Consider the following 23,895-nt stretch of genomic DNA (forward strand, 5'->3'; position numbering starts at 1 on the left):
TTTCATCATTTACAGAGTTCAACGCTAAAGGTGTCAATGGATATTGTAAGTATGATACTGATTCTATGTTGTTATGCTCAGTTAAAAGAGTCGGTTAAAATGGTTTTCTCAACATCAGTTTTAGATTATTATATGAAAATAAAAATGTATTTATTTATTTATGTATATTTTCTATTGTATTTTTTTCGATTTACTCGTTAATTTAATGGTCTTAATAAAAACAGGTTATTATTTTGTAAAATGATTATATCAGTATAAATATATTGCATTTAATTTTGTAAACGTTGTAATTGACGTTCTGTTGTTTGCACTGTTGTTGATGTTTGTACAATATCTTTGGTGTTTAGACGGTCGTTGCTCCTATGGAGGCAAAACATATGGACAGGGAGAGAGCTGGTCTGATGGATGTGCCTACGACTGTACTTGTGACGATGCATCCAAAGGACATTATAGTTGCTACAACAAGTAAGCGTATAGTTTGCATACATAAGACTTTGCATGTTATACGTCCCATTCAAGAAACATAACACAAGTTTCAAATATGCCAAATCCATTAAAATAACTCGGATACAGGTGTCATAATGTAACGACAGTGCGATCCAATATGGGCACTGGATCTGAACAAACAAATGTTCGTAGGATGCGCATTGCTTTAAATAGCTATAGAAGCAAAGAAGTGATAACGACAGTTTTCAAGGCAATCCGCCCTTCTAAAGACACTTCATAATTAAACAACTAATTAACTTTAACTCACGTTTTCAAGATGAATTTCATGCTGAAATAGGCTTTGTGCTACAAACTAGCCAAAGTGATATGCGATATCATTAGCATATTACATCAATATTACATAAGTGTTTTGTTTATGTTTATTATGTTGTAGTATTGTTTCATAATGATTAATAATGACTGTTTGCCTCTTTGTGATATGTTGTGATATGTAATTGTTCATATTTCTGTCTTGAGAAAGGGCCAGAGTGCCTCGACAATTTGACAAGTTCCTTTGTATGCACTGTAAATATTACTTCTACTTATATATATAAGTTTAATTAAAAACAAGGCGTTGCACTATCCACCTGAAAATCTAAAACAGTGCACACTGTAACGCCTTCTTTTGTTAATTAACTGAATCATTTCTGAAATAAAAGCCATGCGGGACGTTTGTGAGAAATATAAGATATGAAATAAGCAAATTAAAAAACACAGTATTCCGAGTGTAGAAATTCAATAGGGCTACACTGGGATTCGTACAATAGGTCAAATATTCAGATTGTTACACTATCTCTGTAGCCGATTGTGCTAAGTTTTCAACGGAAGTGTCCTTTCCAGCCTGTGCTACAATTATATCCAAACGGAAGTTAATGGGAGGTTACTGTGTTTAGGAAAGAACCAATATGCAGGTGGACATGAGTCCTTAAATTTAATCATCTTGTTTTATCATAGGTGTCCATCTTACTACAATCTGCCACCCCAGTGTACTCTTACCCAGAAGAAGGGTCAGTGCTGTCTTGAGCCAGTCTGCAATTTTAACCCTACCTACCAAACCACGACTGGACAGACTGTTGGAAACGTCAACGGAATTAGTGAGTAATTGCCCCTTTATACACTTTACAATGAGAACCGGTTTATTTAGAAAAAAATATATGTTTAGTTTTTCAATTTTGTTCAAAATGACTTTTTTACACGGTTATCAAAATAGTAAAGAAAAAAGAAATGGAAAAGGAACTTTTTTGCAGTTAAGGAAGAAGTAAAATTGTTTCTGTTCAGTACCTGAAATATTTTATTCAACAAATGCAGTTTATTCGCTTAAGCAATAATAGCTACGCAAATATATAATATATTGCACAATTTCTTCCTACAAAACAAAAATGTATTTTTCCGATTATTCACAAAAATATTCAATCATACAATGTACTATAGGGAAAAGTGATTGGTGTCTTTTTCTTTTATTTCCACTAAATAGTGTAACTGGATGTATTCATTCCTATATTGCTTACATTATAAATGATATAAAACAGTTTTAAAATAGTATTTTAAGCATAAAGTATGACTTCATCGTGCACTACTTCTATTGAATAAATTTCAACATGTTTATGTAGAAATCGTATTAAAATCCATCTTCTAGGTATAAACGACATTCTACTTTTCCGAGATAAAAAATCAGTAATATTGTCATAGGCCCAACTAATCGTGAATATTCGTCACATTAAGTTTAAACAACCATTGAAGAAGAAAACGACATGTTGATAAGCAATAATAATTCGAGATGACCATTATCAAGTATATTATGTCCGAGAAGGAAATGAAGAAAACCCATACTATTCCTGATACTTAATTTATAATAACAAAATTAATATATTGTGACCTGTTTTGTTACAGATACCTGTAAGTACAATGGACACGATTACTACCAAGGTCAGACATGGAATGTTGGCTGTGACCTCAACTGCCAGTGTGTAGATGCCGGAGCCGGTATGTACAGTTGTCAATCAAGGTGAGTCTTAATAGAGGTCCAAGAAAAGCTTGCATCCAATTTGTGACCTATTTTCCAAACAAATGCACACTTATACGCGTTTGAAGTTATTAAAACGTAGAATACAATGGGGAAAAAAAGCACAAACAATGCTCCTTCTTTTGCCATTAATTTGTGACGTCAATGTTTAATTCCTCATGACGTCACAATTAGGGATATAAGATACCGAAAGTTTATGTAATTTTAACCCTGCTCAACAAACTACTTCATAGCAGATCGAATGTGTGATAAACATGAAATCTGTAATTACTTTTTATTTTAATGTAACATTTAATTGAAGACCTTTCTTTAACTTGAACAAGAGTTAATGCGCGAATATTGCGAACACACTTTTCATTGCATTTTAAATCTAAATATCTACCATCTTTGCTTTATATTTTTATCGTCTCCAAGTGACATCATAATTTATCATTTATCATTGGATGACATCACAATGGGCCATATTACACGAATAAATATGCTAAAATATGAGAGGTCCATTCTTTTATTTAATTATTTAAAAACATGCTACCTTACTTATTAAACATTCGATAAAATTTCATAAAAACATATTTCTTTGATCGACATCTTAATAAGTGTTTTGTAAAATCAAAATCAGAATAACAATAACAGTAATTTATTTCTTGTTTAGTTTCAAAAATTAAAAGTGGAAAATTTCGGGTTGTTAGAATATTCCCCTTTTGCTTTTTTGCGTTGAGAAAAGTAGCGAAATATCCACACGCAAGTATTTATAGATTATCTAGATAATTTTGTCTAATTTTGCGCTGACAATGGTTATGAAACGCAAAAATTTCCACACAGCAAACAGTTCAAAGTGAAACAACGCAAACATTTTCACAGGGCAAAAAATGTCCAATTTTAAAGTATTTTAAAGCGATTTTATTGCAAAACTCTTCAATAGTACAGATTTTGTTTTAATCTGCTATTTAACTTTAATTTATTCGTTTTAAGCCTCACACACTGCACTTAAGCAAATGAGTTTACACAAAATGATATCATAGAGACTCAAAACAACGTATTTTCCGAAATGTGAACAAATCTAATTAACATACATTGTCTCAGGTTAATCATTAGTTCGGAACTCTATCATCACACTTGTCACACGAAATATTATTATTTACTATTATCCCTTAATTCATTTTATCAAAGTAGATATGTATATATTATGAACGTTTTATTTGATCGGGTTGAATAACGTTGTATTCACTAAATACCCTTATTTGCTCGAGAATATTTCAGTTGGATTTATTTTCAATAGCTTACATTTTTAAGCTACAGTAAAACCTCGTTATACTGTCATCATTTGTCCATATCGATTTTGGCGTTATTAGAGGGTTTGGCGAAGAATCAAGGGGAATGAATAAATGTTGTTTTTAGAAAACAGAGAAAAAGGGACATTGATAAACGTTGGCAGTAACGGATCTGGTAAATGAACGAGGGACATTATATTGAGGATTTTTTTTTGCATATCAATGTATGAAGTATTTCACAATTTTGTGTCTTTTAAACAGATGTCCAACATACAAGGATCTACCATCAATGTGCCACCTCCACAAGCAGCCAGGCAAGTGCTGCCAAGAACCAGTATGTGATTACAATCAACAGTACGGCACATTCACCGGAACAGGAGCCATCAGTGGACAGGGAGTTGGTAAGTAAAGTCGGGCAAAGGTTATTTTCGAATTTATCTATTTTTTTCTAAACTAGATATTTCAAGTCAAACTGATCGAAAATACTGACATCAAATAAGCATTTATTGATATTATGAGAATTTAAATAAGAAATAATAGGAATTTACAGTTGAACACTGATTAATAACTGTATGTTTTTTCATTCTAAATAAATGATTTTAATTTAAAGGAGCCACACCCACAGCTGCACCCCAGTGCGTCGACGTGGCAACCAATTGCGCTCTCTACCAAGCTAACATGTGTACTGACGCGGGCTTTCACGCATTTGCAAAAGCAAACTGTGCCAAGTTCTGCAACCTCTGTAGTAAGTTTGAAGTTCTGGTTTATCTATCAGTAGTATATATATGCATTCATATTGCACTCCAAAAACTATTTTCATAATGGCATCGCAATATGAATACATTTCTTTACTAAAAGTTAACAAGATGTATTTACAATTCACTTATTACTGTTTATTTCGTTATTCATGAATCCTGTTTCGTTCCTTCAAAAATGCCAATTTTTCTGGGTTGATATTAATTTGCAAACTATGCAAAGGGGTTGTTGTGAAACATTTACATTATTTAGCAGGTATCACATGCTTCAATAATATAACAAAGGTGGTTTTCTAATTTTTATACATCCATCTATCCTTTTACAAGTGTATTCATCGCCCAATTTCTCTTGATTTGTTTTGTGTTTAACATTTGTAGTTTCCTGCACATACTTTGATATTGAAATATTATTAATAACAACATCTTTACATTTTCAGGTGAGCTTAGTGCACCATCCCCAACTGGTGAGTGTTATTTTTAAACTTATAGATTATACATAAATTTCAGTTTTATCTTATAGTTGTGCACCTTAGGGATCCATGTACCACTGGCGGCAACTGTAACTATATGCATTAGATATTTTTTTCCGGCATAACTTAAGCTTTGGAAAATTCGTTTCTTAAATGAAAAGCATACCTTTCGGAACTTTAATGAAATAAAAAGGGTACTTTTTTTTTAGGTCAAAGACAATGTTCTGAGGATTGATTTTCTGGGAAAATCGAGCTACAGTTGTATCAAAATCAAAATTAAGTGGATGAAACTGTTTATACGAAAGAATACAGTTGACTTCTCTGGTGTTTTATCTGCATTTGGACAGGGATCCCAAAGCAAAATTCGTTGCTTCTCCATTTAGCTTCGATTACTTCCTCTGGATTTAGTGTAACTTATTTTCAACTGCCTGTTATTAGGATAAATGATAATCCTTCAGATTTTCACATATTGAATACTAAAAATACATCTACTTTGTTGTCGCAAAGCTACCCAGCGTGTTTTTGTTATCAAGATTTAAATATTTATCATTTTGATACATTTAAACAGTTATGTATTTTTTTAAAAGATTTGATTATTCCATTTATGAAATTATTTAAATATATCGATATTATGAACATTTCTGGATAGAAATCAGGGCAATTATAACATTTATTTTTCCTCTTAAGTTCGGTTATTTCAGGGTTATTTAATAGGGTTTAACGTCTAATTTTAAGTAAGAATTGTGCAGACAAATCCAAGGAAACAAAAAGTAGTATAAATCTCCAGAACTTTGCTACAAATCGATATATCAACATGTTAATTTGTTTCAAGAAGAGGTTGTATAAATATAGACTGCATTATGTCTCGCTTCAGATCGATGTATATTCAAGGGGGTAGCATACCAACAGGGCCAGACCTGGTTCGACGGCTGCGACTTCGAATGTATGTGTGAGAACGCCAAGTACGGTTACTACAGATGCAACAAACGGTGAGTCCTTTCAACTCATTCTACGTCTGACATTCTGCTACCACTAGTCCTCCACCACTGGGTTGCGGGTTCGAGACTCACGTGGGGCAGTCTCCAGGTACTGGTCGCAGGTCGGTGGTTTTCCCCGGGTACTCCGGCTTTCCTCTACCACCAAAACCTGGCACGTCCTAAAATGACCACAGCTGTTCAGACAAACATACAATTCATGCTTGACATACTTAATGATCCCCGTACTAGAACGAAAAACTGTCCCAACGCATAAGAAACTGTTATTTTCAGCGTAACTACATCTTTGAGAAATTATTTGTTCAAAGAAAATCATTCTTTGCGTGACTTTTATGAAAAAAAACAATAAAAGTGAAAAAAATAAACAATGTACTATCAACAACAGTGTTCTGAGTGTAACAAAACAGCGAGGCTCAACCAGGATTCAAATTCAGGATTGGCATATTGTCTCTCTGCCATTGTGAGGTACTTTGTCAGCAGAAGTGTCCTGGTACTCCTGTGGCGCAGTTATATCCCAAACGAAGTTAAGGGGAGGTTACTGTATATACGGAAAACAAAAGTGTAGTGGGACAGTTTTGCATATACTTATTTTTGCTATTATACAGGAAGCAATTTCCCCTCATTGATAGTTTACAAGATGTTCTTGATAATGATATATTCGATATTGGCATTAATCGCGAAGTAAACCGCGTACTTACGTTTTATGAAATGTAAATTGGGAACAATTATACAATTGCGCGCAACAACGTGTGATTTGAAAAGAAATTGCCCTTTTTCTAATGAAGATAAGTGATATCCAAAAAAGAGCCATTGTTTCAACAATATAGAAAAAGGGTTTTTAAGGCCAAAAAGAATTGAAGTGTAGAAGCGAAGAAAACAAGAAATGATAAAATCCTTTACCTTAAATTACTTAAATATAATCTTGCAGTTGCCCTGACTTTGTCAATCTGCCTCTTGGATGTCATATGGTCAAGAAAGCCGGAGAATGTTGTTCCAAAATCCAGTGTGACGGAGGCCAGGGAGGCAGTTTCATCGGATCTTCGACTGTACCTAATGTAGTAGGTAGCTACCCAGTACCAAACATTGCCCCAACCCTCGCTCCCCAGCCCGGTTCTGGCGGTGTTCCCGTCCCCGGCGGTGCAACGCCTCTTCCTGGACAAACCTTGGCACCAAACCCTAATGGCGGAGGAGGAACCCCAGGACTGGTTCCAAGTTTGGTACCAAAACAAATCGGTAAGAACTACTTATCTCTAAATTTCTCTAATGTAGTTATAGATAAGAGTGGGTTACATTGGCTTTGATATCTTTTATGCGAAAAAAATATGGTTTACAAAAAGACTATTGGGATATCGAACGAGCAATTTCCGGCACCAAATCGCTTAGCTTGGAAGTTTCTGCAGCTCTGATCATAAATAACACCATCGCGATCTCCTTATGAAATGGAGCTTTGATACAGCAATGATACTTTAATCAATATGATAATCTGTCTATCTCTAGGCGGCACTGGCATTTTTCTGACTTCTTCACTAATAGTATTGCATATATGTTTAGTACAATTTAAAGGAATAAATATGTAAAAGCAACTTGATATCCTTCAGAAAACCGAACTATACTAAATTTGTGCCATACATAGTTAATATAAACCGCTAATCATCAAGTTTCATACAGGTCATACTGTTGTGTGAATTTTAAAGTAGTTTACAATTCTGTTCAAATACATCAATTTAAGAAATACGAACTATTCTATCATTATACTCAGTTTTTTTGCAAGACCTAAAAGTTTTTGGTAAATGTAGGCATAAATCACAAATTCTGCCCCCGTTATACAAGAATGACAAGCCTCTAACATTTTGAGCGTCAAAGGCCATTTTAGGAGGTCACATACCCGCATGTGGAGGTAAACTAAATTCCTGATTCTGTCATCGAAAACAACATTGTAAATGATGCAAGTGATGGTATTATTGCAGATCATATCAACATGAGAATAAGCGAATACATGTTTGCATTTTTTTCTCCAGATGGTTGTTATGTGAACGGAACACTTTACCAGCAAGGTCTGAGGTGGCAGGACGGATGCGACTTCACCTGCGTTTGTGATGATGGTAAAACCGGACGATTCCGATGCCAACCCAAGTAAGAGAAGCGCATTTTTCTATTGAAAATTTCATAAAATTCCATAATGTTCTTAAATATTATAGTTTTGAATTTCAAAGGCGATTCCTTATTTTTTGGCATGCGAATATCTGAAAAGAATTCTAGACTTTTCGGTACCAGGTCGTTTCAGTAATTAAAAACAAAGATGTTTCGGTTCTTGTTTTGTAAAGACGAAAACTTTTGAAGAATGTCTTAAAATAAAAATCAGCAACACACAAGACGCGAATAGGAAACAACGTACAAAATTTCAAACTGAAGTCAAGTGCCAAACATCTCATAAAATGTCGGAGATACCTTTGAAGAAACACAGGCACGTCTTGTACAAGTACCAAAACGTCTCGATGCCAAAATTACTGAGTGCAAAAGCGCCTGTATCCAAATTAACTAATATGTTTTGTATTAACCAGATTGACATGACTTTAAAATATGTTAAAATGATATATTCAATTATTTTATTTTTATTATTTTGCCCATTGTGTGAGTCCTGCAGAGGAACTAATAGCTACTCGATTGCAGTAAATTAAAACTCTCATGTCCAAATACAATTGAAGTGTTTTTCTATAAGCCTGTAACTGTATACGTCATGCAACTCTCTTGAAAATGCAAATATATTTGAATACTATTTACCCTGTGTTTAGGTGTCCAGATTTCAAGAACCTTCCTGCTCAATGTACGTTAATGGAAGACCCGACTGATCCCTGCTGTAAGGTGCCATCCTGTCCCGCTGGGTCCAACGCTCAGATTCCCGTACCATCCTATGGCCCAGGTTTCTCTGGTTACGGACAGGCCCAGCTACCACCACAGATTGCCACAGGAGGTTACGGCCCCGGACCGTCCAGCAATGGAACATCTGGCGGGCCGTCCTCCTTCACCGGCAGTAACCCTGGACCTACAGTTTCCGGAAGCAGAAGTACGAAACACGAATCACATTGTGTATCGTATTCTGATGATAAGCGCATGATATTTTGTGCATGATTTTAGAAAGTATGAAACAAATGACGTAGATCAAACTGGGATCAAATAAATTTTGAAATTAATTTAAAAAAAAAATATATATATATTCTTAGTAAATGACTTAAATCTGTGTCGTTTCCAACTTTTCGATACAAATTCTCTGTGTGCTTGGTTGATTCTGACAAATTTCGGGGAACAAGAACTCGTGTATTCCTCACACGAAGTCGATATTATATTGATATATGTATATTGTAGATGGTTGCGTGTACAAGGGCCAGGTCCATCAACAGGGCCAGAGCTGGGACGACGGATGCGACTTCCGGTGCACATGCATGGATGCCGTGCAAGGAAAATACAGATGTCTTGATAGGTAAAAACTTAAGATACATTGTCTGATATCTCTCTCGATTCCCTATCTGTCTCCCCTTCGGCATGTTTTTTTCAGTGAGATAGCACTGTAAAGTCGGCGTCAGATCCGCGCTATCACAAGGAGGCAAATACACCAACATACCCTGCCTCCAGCATACTTACACATAAGCACGTATACACAACACACATGGAGACACGTCCTTAAATGACCTTAGCCGTTGATGGAACATTAAACCTTATACAACCAAACCAAAACAAATCCTTACTCTCACCCACACACCCATCGGTATTGAAGCGAAATTTGATGTGCAACACGTAAAATAAATAAAAAGGGGAAAAAAAATAAAAAAAAATACATACCACATAAAACTTAAACAGTCTTAAATTAATATCAATGAAAATTGGGTGTCTCTCTTTGAAATGTGAGGATAAGGCCAGGGTATTTTATATTTGAATAAACAAATTGGTTATATTGTATGATGCAAATGATATGAAAACAACACTTTCTGACATAATAACAAGTACTGATTTAGGACCAACTTTCTTCTATTCCCAGATAATATTATTTGGTTTGAGTTTCAGCTGTGTTATGCAGTGTACTTTATTTTTGGATTGGTGCAACCAGCTGTTTGTAACGTACATCTTCAAAGATACAAAGTGGTAGACTCTACTTGTGGTTTCGTTAGTTATCGAGGTTTGCTGTAGCCTCGGTGGCCACAATTAGCTCTTATGATTAGTGTCATGGTTCAAAATATACAAATTATTCAATTTGAAATTTGCCAGTACTCTTAATTTTAAAATTCATAACCAAGAGATTGATTATGAACCTTTCGGAACCTAGTATCACCGATGAGTGTATGGATGACGAAACATCCGAATGATGCAGTGTGTTTCATTTTTGACATACTGCATCTTTACTGCAATCTACTTTAAAGATACAATCACCTATGAGTGAGGTACGTTCATCTTAGACCACGTGATGTCAGAACAGTTCTTCTTATTTGTATGACTTTTTACAGGTGCCAATTGTACCAGAACATTCCAATTACGTGTACAATGGTACAAGATCCCAAAGACCATTGCTGCAAGATCCCGCAATGCAGTGGAGCAGCAGCTACCACCCCAGCACCCTTCTATGCACGCACAACGCCACCTACCGGCGGAGGTATGCATTAAGTGCAGATACCTATTTATTATTAAAAACCGTGCGTTTTTCCTGTTGTATTTTGCACCTTGTGGTTTTCCATCGGAGTATCAGTTTGGCAAAGCGGTTGCCAACCAGTCTTTATTTTAAGCATCATTTTATCCCGTTCTTTGAGTAACTGTTTCATTTTAAGAAAACATATTTGGTTATTTGAGAAACAAAAATTCCATGTTCATGTGGATTTTGATGCCCTGTTGGTTCTAGAAAAGAATAGTTGTGCTTCATCCCATTGAATGATATCATAAGAGGCGACTAATGTGGGCCGTTGCAGATCTGTGCGTTCTGCTTAGGGGACCTTAGAAAATATTGATTTGCTGTCCCATTACAACATCTGACATCTACATCTTTTCTCAAGTGCCTTTTCTTTCAATTAGGCGGTACCTCTCTTTACAGCCTGTCAGTACGAGCGAGCACGTTTAACCATTTACATAAAAAAATCATATTTGTGAAATAAAATAAGATAATAAAATATCGACGTCATATTATGAAAAGTTAAAGCAACAACTTTAATAGCAATTATCCTTTTAGAAGACTTATCTTACATAACGTCTTCTCAAGATTGACATTGAATGCAAGAAAATGTTAATAATTGTAGGTTTGACCAGGGCAATTACAGAAAGATAATTTATTTGTATAATATGCTATATCATTGATTATTGCAGACTACTGTGTATATAAGGGATCGTATTACCACCAGGGCGAGGAATGGAATGATGGATGTAGCTACAAGTGCCGATGTGAGGATGCTAAGAACCACTACCACCAATGTACTGATAGGTAGGAACCACCAATAAACCCACATAAATTATGATCACACTAACTTTACAGGTAAAAATCATTACGCAAGTTTTCTTTAAGTTGTACGCATTAGGGTAAGCTGAAAATTATAAAGTTCGTGTGGAAAAGTATTCTGTATAATCACCATCCTCTGATGGATAGTAACTTTTTAACATTTAAAATGTTGAACTTTAAGATATAGTCCGTTAAGATGAACAGTTCTGAAGAAAAATGAGTGAAGAAACAAAAATAGAAATACAAAAAAATACAACCGATAACTTGTGATTATTGTTAAACAAAGTTTGTATATCATTATGTCCAACATGATATTTCTTTGTTATTATTGCATGACCAACCATTAGAATGGATATAGAAACAGCCCGATACGGCTTAGTCCGAATTATTCTGACGTTTTATCGACTTTTTTTATATCGGTCTGTCGTCGATTAACGTCAGAACTCCGGCCCTCTATAATATGCGGGAAATAAGCGACTCACGCCTGGGTCGCTCTTCAAACTGATATTTTAGAAACAAATCGTCACTTTTACACACACGTCGCACATGGATCGAAAGATCTATTCTTTATGCACTAGGTGGTATCAATAACATGTTTCAAAGATCATTACGAACAGTATTTTCCAACGTTTTCTACACCAACCCATGTTTTTAATGGAAATTAGGGTATGAGCAATGTCACATGACTTGACAAGATCTCGCGTTACCGAAGGAATTTCCCAACGTTATGAAGTAGGCCGTCAAGATTTTAGTCACGTGGCGTTAGAAGGCGGGGCTATCAAAAACGTAAAGTAAAACAGAGCAAGTTTGAAAAAAATATGTTTTTAGTGATTGTAATGGTTGTTTGAGGCATGTAATTTATGTTCATCTTGTGCATAAAGAATCGCTTATATCCCGCATATTATATAGGGCCGGAGTTCTGACGTTAATATAAAAAAAAGTCGATAAAACGTCAGAATAATTCGGAGTAGATACGGCTATGACATCACTTTATATAAGCGTATAAATACATATCTATGGTCTTGAGGTAAAGAGTATTATTGGTTTAGGATTTAGTAGGTATTACTATTATTACTATTATGTATGTATAAATTATTTAAGAAAAAACAACAAAAACATAAGGATGTATATAGATGGACAAGTTTACATTCCCATCTCTTGTTACGATAGGTGTGGACGTTACGACAACGTTCCTCTAGGCTGTACTTACCAGCCTGATACTAAAGACCCACAATGCTGTCGTGTGCCAGTATGCAACATCGCCGGAACCCAGGGAGGTATTTCCGGAGGATCAGGAACCGCTCCAACAGGATTCACGGGATCTTTTACCGGTTATGGCAAACCGCAAGGCAGTAACCCCAACAATACTGTCACTGGTTATACACGTACGTATGCTAGTTCATACATTTCTACTTTATCTTCACACGTATGTATGCTAGTTCATATAGATCTACTTTCATTTTCAAAATATTTGACACTGTAATTGAACTTTTGTATTTGTATTTGTATACAATTCTTATTTTTCATTTCACTTATTCCAGTCTCCAAGATTGATATTTTAACGTCTAATCGTGAAAATAAATGTTCGTGAAATTTTCAGGACTTATGTAAAAAAACATATGTTTACTTACAGGTGCATGTATCTACAAGGGTCAGATTCACCAACAAGGTGAGACCTGGCACGATGGATGTAACTACGATTGCGAGTGTACCGACGCTACAAAGGGCATGTACAGATGTACAGACAGGTAAGATTAAGACAGGTAGATATTCGTATTCAAACAACTCGCCGGCTTTATTTTGGTTTCTATCTGTAACTTTGATACACGTCCGAATATACTGTTAACACCCCAAACTGGACACCAGACTCTAAAAGATCCGATCCCTCACCACTGCCTAAAACTGTTACTAGGTATTGGAATGTTTTCGGCATGCCTAAAGCTTAATAAATCATTTCTTAACAGAAAACAATACCTCACGGGATTATAATTAAAAAGTAAAAACAAAATGAAATATTTTAAATAATATCAATACATGTAACCGTGTTCTGAATTGGAAACAAAAGTTCAGCGGTGCTTGACCTGTATTTAAACCAAGGATCTCAGATTGTTATACTCGCTCTCTCTTTCCGCTCTCTCAGCTTTCAGGTCAAGCTAAGGTCCTGCCCAACTGCGCTAGACTTAAATTAAAACGAAATTAAGAGGCGATTACTGTTTATATTCGAAATACAAGAGTGCACGGGACAGGGATCCCTTTACTGTTTAAGAAGGATCCACCCTTTCGCAATTAGCCAGCAGAATTCAATGAAAGTTTCACATAACGGTTATGTCAATATGTAGAGATAATTTTATAAAAATCTAAGTATTCCGATAAACTGGGGATTTTTTGGTAAATACTACCGAAAAATTGATTTTTTGTCAAATTCAACACTTTTTCATTTTTTGATTGTATGGCATTGTTCAAAACCATTACAACAATAGAATAATGAAAAGAAACATTGCTAATCAGCCTTACAAATATTTTATTTATCATAAAATATCTACAACATGTTATAAAAAGCGTTTTATTTTTAAATTGTATGGATAAAAGTTACCAAATACAAGCTAAAAGCAAACAGGACACATAGTTTCATACAAAATGAGTGAAAAATTGACCCAAATACGCACAAAGTCTTTATAATTAATTTATTTTACATTTTACAATAATTTGATCCTGATGAGAGTTGTCTACCTTGAAAAAAATCGGAACTTTTTTGCAGAGGGATAGAATTTTACAATGACACTCATTTTCTTTACTAGACCAAAAACGACGGAACTAAATTAAATTACTATATACTATACTATATACTACTGTTCTTTTATGGAACAAAATTACTCTCAGTCATGTACACTTTGGACATCATTTCATAGCCCGCTTACGCATTGTATATTTACATGTCAGGTACATAGGTAACCTTTAAGGCTGGTATCGCATGGTATGCCGTTATCACGTGCACGCACATGCACTTGCAATTTATAGGGATCTTGATATTTTACAAACCACTATTTTTACAGAGTTATTGTAATTGCATTTGTGAAACAATTTATCTGACAGAGCGTAACTCGCTCGACAACAAAAGTCGTAGCGACCAAGAGCTCGTGAACTACTGTTAGCACGTGATACGTACAGGTGAGGTCGGTAAACAAAACACATCAGTCTGCATTCAATGCGCCTCATATACGACCTTTTTGAAGTCGTCTGATATTCTGTCTGTGTCTTCCCGTGAGTTAATTAATGTCTTTGTATCATAAGCTTTATTTCTGAAGTACGTTTGATTACACATTTCCAAGATAAGTTTCGATATTGATATCGGGTGTTGACATATCATCGTCACGCACGTGTACTATTGCTTACCCGGTGTTACTATAATTTACACTACTGAAATGGAATGCCCGATACGCATAACGGAAATGACGACACGAAAATACGACAAGAAAAACATGTGTATTACGAAGGGTGGGAAGTCCTTAAGGTGTAAATTTTAATTAGTCTACCTTCAATATAGAAAGTGTACATTTGTAGTCTCTGTTTTGGCCATTTAGTTAATATTTAGGGATAGTTCAATATCAGATATCGTTTCTATTTTCAGTTTTGGAAGTAAAATTTTCAAGCAAATATATCAGTTACATATATATGAAACCTAAAAAGACTCTGCATTGATGTACATGAGCGAAACAATGCTAAAAGCAAATCAGGAGAGGTTAATTCTATCTTTTTTAGACATTGAAACGTAATTTATTTAATTTTTCATTTATCTATTTTTAGATGTCCACGATATGGCTCGCTGCCAGCCACGTGCCATTTGACCAATGACCCAAATAATCGCTGTTGCCAAAAGGCTGAGTGTGCCCCGACTGCCACTACTCAATGTAAAGATAACAGAGCAGACTGCGCCTCGTTTGGACAATACTCCTGTCACGCCCCATACGCCGACTGGGCTAGGGACAACTGTGCCAATTACTGTGGATTCTGCAGTGGCAGCAGCGGTAGGATGATGTTGTTTTTTTCACGTTCCGTAGGACAAGCAATATGGACAATAAAGATACAAGGATAAAAATATATATATTGATATACGGCGAAATCAGACAAGCACTTATAGAATAAATATATTAGATACAAAGATACAACTAAAGAAACGCCGATAAAAATATATGCTCACACAACTAGATTAATCAAAACAAGCACTATCAGTAACTTCATTTTGGCGATATATTAATTATTAGAAAGAAAGATGCAGTTTCTGAAAGTTGTTTTGTTTTCCTATAAAAAAAAAATTGGCTTCAAATCAAATTAAACAGTCATTAAAATTTGGCTTAATAAATCACAATTTTCACACAGGCAAATATTTTTTTATGAAAAAAAACCCCCATTAGTAGAAGTTATACCCATGGAAGTAGCTAGATATATATATATATATTGTGTGTCGATGCAAACAAACAAAGTAAACATTTTCATGCACCGAATGGTTATTAAAAAATTTCGTTCATTAAGGTCTTATTTGTGACCAAACGCAAGACTTGGATGAAGTGCAATTTCTTAAGCTGCTGTAGGCCACACTATGGAAAGTTACGTTGTTCATTATGTTAAATGCAATACACTTCTCCATGTAGGTACCCAAGCTCCGAGTGCTGCAACGGTGTGTGAAGACAAAATTCCAAATTGTCAGGATTACGGTACAGATACCTGTACTGGACAGTACACCGGATGGGCTTCTTTCAACTGTCCGAAATTCTGCAACCTCTGTGGTATGTATAGCTACTGTAGTAACTGAAAAACATAAACTCGTGTACAAATCTCATAGAACGCCTATCACATATCTGTACAAATCACATAGAACGCCTATCATAAATATGAACAAATCGCATAGAACGCCTATCATAAATCTGTACAAATCCGAAGAACGCCTATCATAAAACCTGTACAAATCCGAAGAACGCCTATTATAAATTTGGACAAATCATATAGAACGCCAACATGAATCTGTACAAATCAGATTGAACGCCAACATGAATCTGTACAAATCACATAGAACGCCTATCATGAATTTGGACAAATCACATAGAACGACTATCATAAATATGTACAATTCATATGGAACGCCTATCATATATCTGTAAAAAATCTCGTATAACGCCTCTCATAAATCTGTACAAATCTTATACAACGCCTATCATAAATATGGACAAATCTCATATAACGCCTATCATAAATCTGTTAAAATCAAATACAACGCCTATCTTAAATCTGGACAATTCACATAAAACGCCTATCATAAATCTGGACAAATCACAAAGAACGCCTATTATAAATCTATACAAATATGAAGAGCGCCTATCGTAAATCTACACAAATCACAAAGAACGCCTATCATAAATCTGGACAAATCACATAGAACGCCTATCATAAATCTGGACAAATCACATAGAACGCCTATCATAAATCTGGACAAATCAAATACAACGCCTATCGCAAATAATTACAATTCGTTCACATGCCACGCCCATCATTAATATATTCAATTCATAATAATAATTGTTATCGGTTAATGGTATGCTATGCTGATATCATATCCTAACATATCACATAATTTGATACCATTTATGTACATCGTAAGTAATATAGAAGCAAAACACTCTGTATCTCGTTTAAAACTAATCAAAATGTTTTTTGAGCCATACTAAGTCCAATTTTCATGACAAGAATTTCAAGTTTTAAACGATATTGAGTTGTTGAAATCTTCTTCGCATTTACTACGTTTTACTTCATATGTCGGGCGACTCAATTGTTGCAGGAAAATCAAGTATTTAGAACAGTCGACGTATTTTCTTATACATTTGTGCTTCGTCAGTTCCTATAGAAACCCTGGGTTTGTTTTTTGACCTTTTGATCCTGGTTTTGTATCATGACATTATGCCGAACTCTTTCTGCTTTATTATATAAATTTTGTGTTGGTTAACATCTAAAATCCATTTGTTTGCTTCTCAGGTGGAAGTGCAACTCCAAATCCAGTCATCAATCCAACTCCTGGAACAGGTAATATGATGTTCATGTGCACCGGAAAAATCACAACGCGTACAAATATACTTCTTTGTGTTTCTCTTTCTTTTCCTGTAAAACTGATATAATTTCAAGCGAACAAGTTTTCGTCGCATTTAAATTGAAAACAATTGATTTCACACAAATATTGTTGGATGCTGTGTACAGCATTCATAGCGGTCCTCGCCAAGCCTGGGCAAATCAATACCAAACAACAGACGTTCTTCTTCCGCGGAAGATCTTTAAATGCTGTCTTGATTATTTCATGGTATGATTAATATATATAAAATATATAAAAGGATAAAAAAAAAACCATATGAAAACGATCGATAAATCAAAGAAAAAATGTTAAAATTTTACGAAAAGGCGAGTTTTTTCAGTGAGCATCATGAACTATATCAATCTCAGATTACTACAATTTTTGGACCGAATAATTTCTTCACAAAAAAAAAAAAAAAAAAAAAAAAAACCCACTTTATCCCCTTCCGCGAAAGATCATTAGATAATGTCTTCATTATTTCATGATATGATCAATGCTTTAATATGGTAAAATATATCTATATAAGACAAAAAATGTAAAGATGTTTAACAGTGGCGTTTTAAATGAGTGAAAGTTCCGAAATAAATTTGTTTCAAATTACTACGCCTAGTATTCCAATACTCTAAAGTGTGTGTATGAGAGTTTTCTCCCCTTGGCCATCATTGCGTAGTTTCATGCTCGCGACTTGTTCAACGACTGTTTGATAACTGTCCTTGATAAAGTAGGCTTCATGTTTTCTTTTGTCTCCATGGATAGCCTCCAAGTGAAAGAGAATGTTGACTTACGCTAAAGTAGCCGTCAGCAGCTGTGCCTAACGAGTTTATAGATAGCTTCCCAATGCGACAGCAGCTGTGCCTAACGAGTTTGTAGATAGCTTCCAAATGCAGGCTCTAGATAATGGCCCGATTAGTATAGTACAAGTAGCATATTTAACATCAAAAATTAAAACCGTATATACATATTATTCACATTAACCAGAAACTGAATAAATATATAGGTCTTTAACCTTCGTTACAATATCGAGAGAAGGAGAGATACACAAGGGACTTGCATAAGTCCGTGATTACACGCAATGGAAATAATACAATATCTTTTTATTTTTTTTGTATAATTAATCATGATAATAACAAATTGTAATAATAATATCATAATTATTTATTTATATTATCTATATAACATTTTTTTTTTATATTTTATTTAATCTTAAATTTTCCCATAATCTTACGGGACAATTTTGGTTTGCAGGGTTGTCTGGTCAAGGTCACTGTTCCTATTTTTAAAAAGATCATTGTCTGCGCTGTAGCAGCTTCATTCCTTGAAGGATTTCCATCGATTTGAAACACCAATTAAGGACCATAATATCAGACAAGTTTCAAGTTTAGGGCTGTTGGGTCAAGGTCATCGTTACTTATTTTTACACTGCTAATGGTAGCCAGTAAGTGACCTATTTTGTTTTAGCAGTGCTCTGCTTGCTATATATAGTTTTATTGAAAATTATGATTAAGGGATGGGCTATTATGACCCTTACTCAACAACATGTTCTTTATTATTTACTGCCATTCTGTACTGATAAACCACCTCCTTTAATCCATTATTTGAATCCTTCATACACAGCATCCCTGAGTGCCCTTGGCACTTTGATTATAAGCAGAAAAATACTGACGGTTCTGCCTAACTGAATATATCACATGTACAATCGCCATTTTATTTGAAATCCTATTACATCAACCATTTGCTATTAAGCTTACATATAAATACCAAAGACGGTCTCAAAATATTAATTAAAGAAATATTTTGGGCCATAATGTTAAAAAAATCTTCAAAGACCGTGAGACAGCACCCCATACCCCTCAACCTCACCAGACTAACATCAGACTTGCAAAGTATTTACTCTGATATAATTCATATCTTAACGGAACATTTAAGCATAGAAAGACGTAAATTAAATCTGTATTGAAATTACTGCATTATATCTTTTTTTACAGGATCTGGCACATGCTCTGATGTTTTGCCGAATTGCGCCGAGTTTACCCGTGATTCTTGTTCGGATCCGTATCTGCAGTGGGCTAAGACAAATTGCCCACATTACTGCGGGCTCTGTGGTATGATATGCGTTTTAGTACATTCATATTGGGAAAATAAGTTATATCCGTATCCAGCAATATCTAGCATCAATAAACAATTGATTCGTGTTCAATGGAAAATTGTTCATAAAATTGGAAATTGTCATGTTCGACTCATAAGAAACAATAAAATTATTTTTGAGGCCCACACAAAAACATTCATTTTTGCATTAACTTTACTTATATATTAGGCCAAACGGGGTCTGGGACTGGAACTAACCCTGGTGGAATGTCCGGAACAGGAACCTTGCCAGGTGGTACAGGAACAGGAACCAATCCCGGTGGAATAAGTGGATCAGGAACACCTGCTCCTCCAGGTGGTACTGGAACTGGATCACAAGGTGGATTTAGTGGAACCGGAACAATGGCTCCAGGTGGTACCGGAACTGGAACACAAGGTGGATTTGGTGGAACTGGAACCATGGCTCCAGTTGGTACCGGAACTGGAACCCAAGGTGGAATAAGTGGATCGGGAACACCTGCTCCTCCAGGTGGTACTGGAACTGGATCACAAGGTGGATTTAGTGGATCCGGAACCATGGCTCCAGGTGGTACCGGAACTGGAACACAAGGTGGCGGTTTTTCAGGAACTGGAGTTAATCCAGGAGGTAGCGCAAGCGGAACTCAGGGAGGATTCAATGGTCAAGGATACGTTACCGTATTACCAGGACAAGCTTTCACCGGAAGTAGTATGTATAAATTATTTCTTTGTTTATGTTTGTTTGCAAACTTACCATTAAAATAGCAAATTACGTTCATTGATAAAAATTTCATACACAGCATTCAAATATACCAAACTATATTTATAAGATGTTGTAGTAATTTAGAGATCATGTATACAGAAACTTTCAAAAATATTACAATATTAACTTTCTTACTTAAAACAAAAATAATTTGCGGCTTATTTGCGAGATTTTAGGGTATTCCAAACAGCAAGAAAGATATAGATTGTTGGGTATATCTAAACTTTTGTCCCCGAAAGTCAACAGCCATAGAGTGATACAGTTATTATCCAATTGTAGATTCTGGGTGCTATTACAAGGGTCAGCTTTACCAGACTGGACAATCTTGGCAGGATGGCTGTGATTACAACTGCACATGCGCAGACGGTATGCGTGGATACTATGTCTGTAATGCTTTGTAAGTATATACCTATATAATAAACACGTTGGTGTCAGCTGAAACAGACATTTAGTCGGTACCAGATAGAAATCCCTTGATTATTTTATTTTCTTCGGGAATTCTTGCTCTTGAACAAAATAAATACACTTTGTAGACTCAAAGCTTCTTTTCTAAAATGGATTAGCGAATTTGGATTAGGGAAACATGACCCAAATAGGATCAGAACCCAAAACGGATCACCCTACATTCACACGTTTTAAAATACAGAAACCTTAAAATGCATAGCTATGCAATTTAGTCTTGTCTACACATGATTCATTTCCGAATTCAAGTTGTTTTAGAATTTTATTTCAAATTCAGAAATAAGAAACGTTGTTAATAAGTTGCAGGTGTGAAGGTTTTGTCTTCTGTTTCAGTCAGAAGAATAAATTACACTGATGAAATACTTATATACCTACAAGTTCCAAAGTTCATTCTAAAATGATTTAATGCCGGTAAAGATTAGTTTGTTTGAAGCGTAACATGATGCCTAATTTCAGAAGTTAGCATTTTTGGCACTGTTATTTTCAAAATATAGAAGTCAAAAAAGCAAATGGATGACGTAAGAGTGTTTCTATATATATCACACGTGAACGCCCAGTGCTAATTTCGTTTTTAAGGATTGTTTATTTGATCATACCATAAATGAATATTTCCCTCCAAAATTTCTCAATAAATGAAAAAATTATCGTTTGATGATCTATTTTGCATACCCTCATCACACCATGGCGTTTTTTTCTGTATGTTAGATACCAATGTTTCGGTGTACTATTCAAATTGTCATTTATTTCGTTATGTTTAAGAGTTGTGTTTATTCACTTCGTTTGTTTTTAATAATGTTCTTTAATAATATATTCCAGGTGCACACAATGGACCAATCTGCCAGCAGGCTGTGTACTTCAGAAACCACAGGGAGAATGTTGCTCGTCTCCCAAGTGTTCTGGAAGTGGATCGGCTTCCGGTACCGGAACTGTAAATACTGGTAAGTGTTGTTATCATGTAAATGTACCAATATATATTCCGTCTTTGCGTATTGCAGAGTTATCTGCTTTTGTGAGCAGGTATTGATTGTTACGACTTTTTTTTGTGAGATTAACGTCATCAATTTTTGAGAAAACGACGTAATTTTCTCACACAAACCAATGACGTAACAATCAATACCTGCTCACAAGGAAAGATAACTCTGCAATACGCAAAGCGGAATATAAACAATCAATAGCAAATTCAGCATCAATACGAATGTGCAGCATTATGTAAGGTTACGATCAAGCATAAATTATATCTTTAATATTTTTACCAATATAATATAGGTTAGTTGTACAATAAAAAAGTGTATATTTTTCTACTGTAAAAAATAACTCTTTGTGTCATTTTCATACTTGACCAACCAATCAGAAATCAGGATTTAATATGAAAATGACAAAATCGAAAGTTGTTCATTAAAAATATATAGTCCGTCCGAAAGGAAAATGACATCATTTGATTTTAGTTTCATCAGATACATAAGTTCAAGTTCAAGACATGATAAGCCGTTCACGTACAAATTAAATAAGAGTGATATTAATTTAGCTCATAACAATTATGGATTTAAAGTAATGAAGCATAATTATTAACAATATTTTCTACTTTCGTAAGCATTTCAGAACAGAATGTATTATCATGCAACTGATTCAATGTATTTCGAGAATAAAATTCATACCAACTGATTACATTGTCATATATACTTTTTTTGTAATTTTTCAAATATTACCTTAGTTGATACATTATTACCGCCCTTTGTTACCAGGCTCTAGTTCCGGATGTTACTACAAGGGTCAGATGTACACACAAGGCCAATCATTTGACGATGGTTGCACTTACAAGTGCCAGTGTACCGACGCTAATACAGGATACTACACGTGCAAGAACAAGTAAGGACAGTTACACACATATATATATATACACTGTATATGATAGTAAATATTACATACCCCTTTTTAAATGGTTGTATTTCGTTTGGACATGTGTATCAGCTTTCCCAATAATGTGCGACAGCGTAACGGTTATACTAACCGGCCTTGCAGTCGGGCGTCGTTCCTCTGTTAGAACATATATCAGCTTAACAATTGGTAATGTTTACCTGAAATCAATCAAATAGATAACTGCATGCCATCGATTTTGTCATGACAAATTCAAGTTGTACAGAGAAGTTAGGAAAGCGTAACCCCTATTATTTCTCGGATGGTCTGACATAGGTCGTGAGGCATTTGGTGGAGTATATTTTATTAGAGATTATACATCCGCTACATATTTCTTTAAAATTGATCATAGAAAAGTCAATGTTCATGGCTTAGAGACTAATTCAAAGATGTGGTGGCTTTACTCAAAGGTTGCTATACGAGTGTATTTGTTTCATATGCGCGAGTGGTTGAATGCATCATTAAAAATATTTAATCACGAAAGAAAAGAATCAATTAGGATTGTTATTGATATTATTGTTGTCTCCTTTGCGTCCGTCCAGATATGTATGGGTTTTGTATGTGCTTACTGTATACATAAGCTTTAACATTGATACTGATCATACCAACCCATTGTTTTTCTATTTGAAGGTGTGTCCAGTGGAACTTGCCAGCTGCCTGTAGTCTGAATCCCCCTGCCCAGGGGAAATGCTGCAAGACCCCAAACTGTCCACAAGGATATGTCCTCAACTACCCTCCAGGATACATTGAGGAATAAGCAAGTGCTGTCCACACTCATTATAATATTTGTTTCATACTATTGTTTTTAAATGCTTTGTCAATAAAGGAATATATAACACTCGTTTTGTATTTTTATAAATTATGTTTTTCATCATGATTATCTCATTTTATATACTTAGACACAGTAATATGTGTGACAGGATTTAACAAAATTGCTTAGTCAGCTCGTCTCCAAAGCATTGTTAAGGATTCCCACTTCCACTGCCGGAAACTGAAACTGATTTCACAGCACGTTTTTAACTCTGATTAAATCATTTCTAAAATTAACAATATACCTTTAAAACA

At 35.0% G+C, this 23,895-nt stretch overlaps 1 protein-coding gene across 1 annotated transcript in view; it reads left to right on the top strand.

The window, feature by feature from the left end:
• LOC110457477 overlaps window positions 1-23,671 on the top strand; it is a 36,564-nt gene extending 12,893 nt beyond the window's left edge. Inside the window, exons 14-38 of the mRNA XM_021508774.1 lie at window positions 16-45; window positions 348-465; window positions 1,441-1,580; window positions 2,377-2,491; window positions 4,042-4,181; window positions 4,391-4,525; window positions 4,973-4,999; window positions 5,880-5,994; window positions 6,929-7,233; window positions 8,019-8,133; window positions 8,793-9,064; window positions 9,364-9,478; window positions 10,497-10,642; window positions 11,344-11,458; window positions 12,644-12,858; window positions 13,107-13,221; window positions 15,278-15,498; window positions 16,123-16,257; window positions 17,498-17,545; window positions 19,574-19,690; window positions 19,903-20,400; window positions 20,734-20,851; window positions 21,733-21,854; window positions 22,659-22,782; window positions 23,461-23,671. Coding sequence (XP_021364449.1) covers window positions 16-45; window positions 348-465; window positions 1,441-1,580; window positions 2,377-2,491; window positions 4,042-4,181; window positions 4,391-4,525; window positions 4,973-4,999; window positions 5,880-5,994; window positions 6,929-7,233; window positions 8,019-8,133; window positions 8,793-9,064; window positions 9,364-9,478; window positions 10,497-10,642; window positions 11,344-11,458; window positions 12,644-12,858; window positions 13,107-13,221; window positions 15,278-15,498; window positions 16,123-16,257; window positions 17,498-17,545; window positions 19,574-19,690; window positions 19,903-20,400; window positions 20,734-20,851; window positions 21,733-21,854; window positions 22,659-22,782; window positions 23,461-23,587 — 3,728 coding nt within the window. The 3' untranslated portion in view covers window positions 23,588-23,671. The remainder of the gene's footprint in view (window positions 1-15; window positions 46-347; window positions 466-1,440; window positions 1,581-2,376; window positions 2,492-4,041; window positions 4,182-4,390; window positions 4,526-4,972; window positions 5,000-5,879; window positions 5,995-6,928; window positions 7,234-8,018; window positions 8,134-8,792; window positions 9,065-9,363; window positions 9,479-10,496; window positions 10,643-11,343; window positions 11,459-12,643; window positions 12,859-13,106; window positions 13,222-15,277; window positions 15,499-16,122; window positions 16,258-17,497; window positions 17,546-19,573; window positions 19,691-19,902; window positions 20,401-20,733; window positions 20,852-21,732; window positions 21,855-22,658; window positions 22,783-23,460) is intronic.
• The last annotated feature ends 224 nt before the right edge of the window (window positions 23,672-23,895 follow it).

This window comes from Mizuhopecten yessoensis, unplaced genomic scaffold, assembly GCF_002113885.1.
Source record: "Mizuhopecten yessoensis strain PY_sf001 unplaced genomic scaffold, ASM211388v2 scaffold9157, whole genome shotgun sequence".
Taxonomy (NCBI): Eukaryota; Metazoa; Mollusca; class Bivalvia; order Pectinida; family Pectinidae; genus Mizuhopecten; species Mizuhopecten yessoensis.